Source organism: Zingiber officinale, chromosome 4A (genome assembly GCF_018446385.1).
Source record: "Zingiber officinale cultivar Zhangliang chromosome 4A, Zo_v1.1, whole genome shotgun sequence".
Classification (NCBI taxonomy): domain Eukaryota; kingdom Viridiplantae; phylum Streptophyta; class Magnoliopsida; order Zingiberales; family Zingiberaceae; genus Zingiber; species Zingiber officinale.
The window spans coordinates 8,098,520-8,106,854 of record NC_055992.1 but is presented as its reverse complement, the minus strand read 5'-3'; the positions used below and the strand labels follow the sequence as shown (position 1 = coordinate 8,106,854).

At 35.1% G+C, this 8,335-nt stretch overlaps 1 protein-coding gene across 1 annotated transcript; it reads right to left on the bottom strand.

Moving 5' to 3' along the window:
* Positions 1-7,033: 7,033 nt before the first annotated feature.
* LOC121972219 (MADS-box transcription factor 18-like) lies at positions 7,034-7,497 on the bottom strand. The gene is made up of 2 exons (XM_042523913.1): positions 7,151-7,497; positions 7,034-7,055 (listed from the first exon to the last, which is right to left on the bottom strand). The coding sequence occupies exons 1-2, from the start codon at positions 7,495-7,497 to the stop codon at positions 7,034-7,036; spliced, it is 369 nt and encodes a 122-aa protein (XP_042379847.1).
* Between the last annotated feature and the right edge of the window lie 838 nt (positions 7,498-8,335).

Below are 8,335 nucleotides of genomic sequence, written 5' to 3'. Positions count from 1 at the left end.
ATAAACTAAAAACATAAACCAAAAGTGACAAAGAACATACTAAAAAGTCATATTTCTTGTCTTGTCTTGTAGCGTTATCTCTGAATCCAATGTCTTTGAGGAAAAAGAAGAATCGGAAGCAAACAAAACAGAGATCTTTCGAGAGATTTAGGATAACGCCGCCACACAAACACTCGTAAATGGAAAACAAGCTAAGGATTCTGCCAAGATACCCTAATATATGTTATCAGCGATGATAATAATAGATCAGACTATTCTACATATTAATCCATATTTAATAATCTAAAATCTAATAACCCCAAGTTATATATATATATATATATATATATATATATAAAAGTTACATTAAACTCACGGAGAGTCCTAACAGGAGGCGAGAGGCGAGTGGAAGGGTTCCTGTACAAGTACCGAAAGGAGGAAGAGGTGAGAATAGTGTGCGTGTGCCATGGCAGCTTCCTCACCCCCGCAGAGTTCGTCAAACACGATGCAAAGGTTGGAACCGCCAACCCAGCGGCCCCCTCACCCCGGTCCCACAAGTATGAGAGGGAGTAAATCACGGTGAATACGGGCCCAGTTATGACATGGCGGTCTTAGGACAGAGTTCGTCAAACACGCACGGCGGCCTCGACGTCACCAGCCCTCTCCGACACATTGTCGTCAACTACTCCCGCTTCGCATTGTGACATCGACTTAATTTTCTCTCAAAACTGGTACTATGTTTTGATTAACTCTCGCCTTCTTCCAATCATCAGAAAGTCAATCCCAAAATCTTTTAGATTTTATATAAAATATCGATCTGCTCGATTCCGTCAAAGATACGCCTAATCTTTCTGTTTAACGTAGACATCGATTTCCTCGAAGACACGCCTAATCGCGAAAACAACGAGTAGACGCGTTTTTTTTTTGTTGCATTGTATTTTTTGCAACTATTTCTACGGGAGAATGTAAATTTTATTTTAGGGAGAATCTAAATTCCTATTTGTATTTTTTGCAACCCGATAAAAGAATTTTTTGTTATTTTAAAGGTATTATTCTAATGTGGTCTTTGTATAAGTTATATGATATAGATTGAGTCACTTTCTTGAATACAAAATACAAATGTTTACCTTATTTCATATATTGCATTCTAAAAAATAATTAATTGTTTTTCACTCAAATATTAATGTTGAATATAAAGTAATAACCAATCTAATATTCAAATTTATTTTATATTTTATTTCTAAAATAGCTCTGGATGAAAAATCAAATTTAAATTTTGACAAGACATCATTAAACGAACTAATTTGAATATGAAGATATTTAAATTGACATTTAAAACTGAGAAATAAAAAATACGAAAGGTGTAGACTTAAATAAGATAATATAAAAAATCATTAAACGAAATATTTTTAATATGAAAATATTTAATTGACATTTAAGAGTAATTGAGAGTGAGAAATGAGAAATCTATAGGGTGTAGGAGAGAAAATAAAATAGAAAATGCTTAATGTACAAATAATGTTATACATGGTAACAAAAGATCGTTCGTTTGTCCTCAGCGTCCCTGCCAATACATGATGACAATCGGCGTACAAATAATGTTACACATAGTGGTAAAAGATGAATACACTCATCTCCAGCGCTCCCGCCAATAGATCCTAGGGTCAATGCAACAGCAACCAAGTCTTTTCCCACTAAGTGGGGTTGACTGTATGAATCTTTTTATGTCATTGAGCTCTATTTCCTTTTATATCATCATCTATATTTAAATAAATTTTATCTTGTTTTATTGTTGTTAACTAAATTTTTTTTTAGTCTTCCTCTTCTTTATTTGATATGTATATTTATCATAATTTCACATCACTTAACTGGAGCATTTATTGATAACACGATAAATAATATATTTATCATATGTTTATCCTAGGGCCAACACGACAAATAATATTACACATAAAAATGTGGAACCGCCACATCAGCGGCCCTCCTAGAGCCGGTCCTACGGATATGGAGGGAGGTAAATGCAGGTACACAGGTGGAAAGTGTATGGCGGAGACATTAACCCCAGACAGTGACACCCCAAGGATCGACCCCTGGACCTTTCGACCACAGAACCATACACTCCCCATCTGTGCTACGCCCTAGGGATGACAAATAATATTACACATGATAGTACAAAATCTTGTCAACGGTTTTTTAATAAATTTCTCATGAAATATTCTCTCTCACCTTTTAAATTACTTATTCCTTTCTAATTTTTTTTCATTTTTTTCTTTCATTTTCTCCCTCTTTCATAGTTTCATGCCACCACCGACTGTGCAACTCACCCCACATGCCACATGCTCGCTCAAGATGCTGTGATTTACCTCCCTCGTGATGGCCTTAGGTCGGGTACGACGGGGGCGCTGGGGCGAGCGATTTCGCCTTTTGCCACATGCCACCACCGACTGTTACTTTTGCCTGCTAATAATTTCATTGTTGGTACTTCAATATATTTGGAAATCTCTTCATAAAAGCTATCTAGTACTACCCATTTTGCATCACGTTTGTGTTTAAAATAAAAGTGTAATCACGGATAATATATACAATCAAAAATTCGAGGGAAAGTGTTGCTAGGAGTTTAATTATATATTTTTTTTCAAGTGACACTTATAATTGAGCAATGGATAGAAAATCAATTTATGAGATATACGTCAATAATAATAATTTTATCACAAAATTTATGTGAAACTAATGCATGATAGAGAAGAGCTAAAGTAGTTTCAATTATATGTCTATATTTTTTCTTAACAAAACTATTTCAATTATAGAGTGTGAGAGCAAGAGACTTGATGAATAATTTCACAAGAGATAAAATGATGATATACTACAACAAAAACCCTCATAGACATCGGTTTTCCACCGGTGTCTATTACATTTTCGACCGATGTCTATGAAGGTGATGTAAAAGGTCAGCCATTTTAGACATCGGGTTATAACCGGTGTAGTATCACTTAACGACATCGAGTGTAAAACCGATGTAATATTATATGTTAATAACACCAGTTTTGGCAGCGGTATACGACCGATGTAATATTAGTTAATGACACCGGTTTTGCAGCGGTGAAAATTTGATGTAATATCTGTATTGTTTAACGACACAAATTCAATTTTTGAAATAGTGAAAAATCAATATTATCACCAAGCAAATCATAAAATTAAGTTAATATTATTAATTCACTAAGAAAATCACAATTAAAAATGCACCGATGTATCTAAACACACCAAGTCAATATCCATATAACCAACATATAAATATTCTTCTTACAACATAAAAAGATAATAGATATTGTGCACATCAAGTCAGTATCCACAAATTACACATAACTATTCTTCTTACAACATCAAAAGGTAATAGATAGTACACAAATATTCTTCTTACTGGTGCCAAAGTTATCCTTCTTGCTCTGTGCAGAGATTTAACTAAATCTTCCCTAGTAGTTTTATTTGTTAATAGACAATTCTCTTTATCTATTACTGGATGGGCACCTCTGCTTGTTTGATGTCCTGAAGGTGACAACTTGTTGGTGATTCTTTGTAAATCATTCCTCATCCAAGTAGAATCCTTTACCACACTTGTTACCTGGTTGGGTTATTAGCATCTCTTTGAGGAGGCTGAGCCGTTAAGTTTTGTTGATGGTGAAACTGACCGCTTGTAATCATAAACTCACAACTGGTGTTTCTTGTTGTCACAGATGCCTGAATATTTAGTGACAAATAGTAAGATCGATTAAAAACTTCATACAACAGAGTTTAATATGTGTTTTCAGAATTGAAATTGAAATATGACAAATATTTGATAAAATTACATTATTGCTCATAATGGATTGCCAAAATAACAGCAGCTATGAGGAACTACCTATCCAAGTCGAAACAGATAGATAACATATTTAGTTCTTGTACTAGATGGAGTGAAAAGATGAAAATATTTGGTAGATACGATAACAAATACAATAAGAAAATAATTCAAACAAGAACATTGCATTTTTTTTTTGTGATAGGCACTTCAGAAAGTATGATAAGCTTAGTTTAAGCATACATACATTTTGCACTTGCTGGCGCATATGGCCATTCTGATAAACAAGTTCAGACACCTGCTTTTGCAGCCGATCATTTTCTTCCATTAATAGTTTATTCATGGCACTAAGCTTGCGATTAACAGTTAGGAGCCAAAAGGATTCCTTCCTCTGCTTTTCCGGACATCTAGCAAAAGAAAAGAGTGAATACTACAAATTTGACATACAATTAATGCATTACATATTATTTATATGCTGATAAGTATCAATCCTCTACCACAGTTCAATGGTCAAACTTTGACAGGAATTAACAACTACAGAAAAAAACTAGACTTTTGACAAGAATCTTTAGATGTCTTTCATAATTTTTTTTGACAAAATAGATATATACATATTAGAAACTTAACCCAAAATATAAACAGATACCAAAACTTCAGCACCTGGAACTTCTGAAACAACAAATTTGCAACACTTAAAATATGATCAAAGAAAAATACACTAATTCACCAAACAAAGAACAAGAACTTGTCCCGAGGTCATCTTAAGAAATTTTTGATATTTATCTGCTGTAGAACTACATCCTAGAAATGCCCTCATAATTATGTAACAAAATTCAATCCTCAGACTACTTTGATGGGCGAGTATGAGAAGAAAAGAACCAGAATTGCTCAGAAAGGTAATGGATAAATAAAGTAAATCTTATGCATACACCAGCACATAAAACTCCTTAAATATTTCTAAGATTTTATTGATTGCGATAGAATGGACAAAGAAAAAGTGGAGTCGAAATATACAAACAACACTAATTCTTCTAAATTCGGCATAGATGTAACAGTGTGAGATAAATGAAATTTATGAAGTAAACAAAAAATTGAAGTGTGAGATAAAAAACTCTAGATAAAAGTGGTTGTCACCTTGGCAAACTTATCTAATGAACCTGTTAGAAAATGAGAGCCATCTGTAGATTTTGATAGGGAGGTAATCGTTTTCTGATGACCAATTTCTTTATCTGCCTCCTTCAGCAGTTTGCCAGTCTGAAAAGTTCACACAAAATGAAAAATGAAATCAAATAAGTCTGAAATTTTATATATCTTAGATTTTGTACTGCTATTCCTTGCAACCGATTTGATTTCCTTGGTTCATCAAGAATGAAATGATAATTAAATTAGATATGATAACAGTCTCTTATAATTATATGTTGTCAAACGGCATGAAATTTCCTTGAAAGATAACAGCCACCACAAAACATGGCAAACATGAAAAGTAGACTATGTGAAAGAATGATATATTAGGAACTGGTACAATAATTGTAGGGGGGACTAATATGGTATCAGAGGAAAAAAAATCCACACTTAGCTAACGTCGCATCACAAAACAGCAAATTTACATATTAGAAGATAAAAACATCCATCAAGTCTTTGGTAAATAATTCCAAGAAAATGAATAGCTTTGTTATATATGTAATACATGAATGTGTATGATAGCAGAGGAAAGCACGTTAGTTATAATGAAATTGTTTATGGCAAGCTAGTTACCTACACACTACAAATTAACTATTTAACTCAGCAATATGGAGAAAAGTTCAAGCCGCAAATTTGGATATATTCTGCATTGTTTCCATCATTAGTCAGCAGTCTTAAAGTTCAAAGTCACAGAACATAATGCCAGAAGCAGATAAATTGAAGCTAAAGATGATGATACAAGAGAACTTACATGAACATCCGTAAATGGACAGTGGCTATCCTTTAGGCAAAGGGTCAGAATCAAACATTTCTTCAATGTATTATAATTTAATCAACATTACATGAAATATCTTGATTGTCATTATAGATTATAAAGATGCCTTCTTTAATTATTGGACAAATAAATATACAGAAATCAGTTAGATGGATGTCAGACAATAGAAATAAACAATTTGTGACTCATGATGAATGAATATCACGTGACCAATTCATTTAAATGCACATGTAACTTCCATACCTTATTAATTATTCTATTTTACAAAATAAAAGGGCTTTGACAACTTAGATGAGTAACAGTTTAACATCTATTCAATTTGGGCAGGAATCTCACTTTTGCAAGCACTACAGTTCAAATCCGGACTTAAAAAAATTGAAATGATTTTTTCTTTGTTCTAAGTTTTTTTAAAAATAAAGTTTTAAAACTTAAGGAGGAGAGTCTTGGCGCATTGTTGTCTTGCAGTCAAATGTTCAAGTAACGGAATCAATCTCTTGCAATGCAAAGTAAGGCTGCATATAATAGACCCAATGTGGTCCGAACCTTCTCCAGGACTTACATTGGTGGGAACTTCATGCACCAGACTGCATTTTTTTAAAAGCTTTTCTTCCTCTTTCCTTACTCCAAGGACGTAGATGGATCATGGATGAAAAATATTTTGCGATTGCTTTGCCATGAGTTTTTTTCCTTTATATTTTTCTTTTTCAACCATAAAAATCCTATCCAACTTATCACTTCTGTTCATATTTTCATGGTTTAATAGAGTTTTGTGCCAGAATATCCAACAAGATCTTAATTATGATACATACAGTCAACTTATTAACAATTATGATCTTGTAGAGAGCAACACAAACAAACAGTATGTTTTAGGGACGAATTAACACCCTTCCAATCTTATTAACATTCTCAATTAATCCATGCCACTTTCAAGGACAGATATCAAAAGTCTGACAACATTTCTACTAACATACATATACTTCAAGTTTCAGTAATTCTAGTTATAACCTATTTAAGGATCGTCTACTTATCTATCAATTGGTGGCAGGGGAAGAGACTCAACACTGAAAAGGGTTGATGATTCATTAATAATAAATTAAAAGAGAATCGCGAGCGCCATGCCAGTTATCTGGATAGGCAAAAAAAAAAATGAAATAACCCTAGACACAATTTTTTTAGCAACGCCGCAACAATTAATGAAAAAACAAATAGGGTAGGGAGAAATTCCTTTTTGAGATTAAAGGAGCGAAGAACATTTTCTATTCCTATCAATCGAGCAGGCATATAATCCTGAGCCACACGAAAAAGAAAAAAAAAGTGATCGAGAAATCTAGGGGTGATATTCCTAATATTAGATGGGTTGTCAAACGAGGTCTAGAACGCACCTTGGAGAGGATGTCGTCGGAGAGTGAGAGATGAGTCTGGCAGTGCTTGCAGTTGTAAATCTTGCCCTCCAGGCTAACCAGAAACAGTCGCCCCATTTAGACTCACCCCCAATCAAAGGCAAAGAGCTTCTGCTCGATCTAGACAACAGGAAGAGGAGATGGAGAGAGAGAGAGGGAGAGAGGAGGAGGGTCGATCTAGATTCGTAGAGCTTCCCACGGGCTGAAAAGATGATGAGGCCGATCTCAGCATCGCAAAGCACGGAGAGCTCAAAGGCCTTCTTCAGAAGGCCTCTCCGGCGCTTGGAAAAGGTCACCTGTCGGCCGACCAGGTTCTCTATCCTCCTCATCTGCGTCTTCCCCCTCACCATGTCGACCGAGCAGCAAAATCAGCGAGCAAGGAGCTCCGATCAGTCATGGCCACACGAGGATCGACAAGGAGGGATCAGATCGGAAGAAGGAGATGAGGAATCGAGGTTACTAGATATGGGATTGAGAAAGAGTGAAGGAGGGCGACTTCTAGCGACCCGGCGACGACTCCAAGCCACACAGGCAACCTCATCTCACCCAAAGCGAGGAGTTGGAGGAGATGCGGTGTGGTTGGAAGGAGAAGCAAGGGAGTCGTGTGTTGATCCTGATCGGGAGAGGAAGGGGCGTCGATCTAGGAAGGGGAAGGACGGCGCGATATAGGTTTAGGTTTGGAGGGAAGAATGAAGTGTTACAAATTTTGGCTAAGTATTGGGGGGAAAATTAAATTATTTTATTTATCATAGACACCGGGCTTTAAAAACCGATATTAAAATCGATGTGTATTAACGAAAAAAAAGTGCTCATAGACATCGGCTAAAAAACCGATGTTTATGAACTAAAATCTGTGCTCATAGACACCGGTTTTTGGAAAAACCGGTGTAAAATACTCAAAGACATTGGTTTTGGCTTTAAATCGTTGTTGTTTCACCGATGCTATGAGGGTTTTTGTTGTAGTATAGAGAGTTTGATATTCGCCTCTCCAATTAAAATGAATAGAGAGTATTTAAAACAAAATAAAAAATGATATGCCTAGTGCACGAAGCTATCGTTATGCGGAGTCCCGAAAAAGGATCCATTATACGCAACCTCACCCTATTTTTTTCCAAAAGGTTGTTTCTAGATTACAATTAAAACAACATTCAACTTATTTTTGAAAAT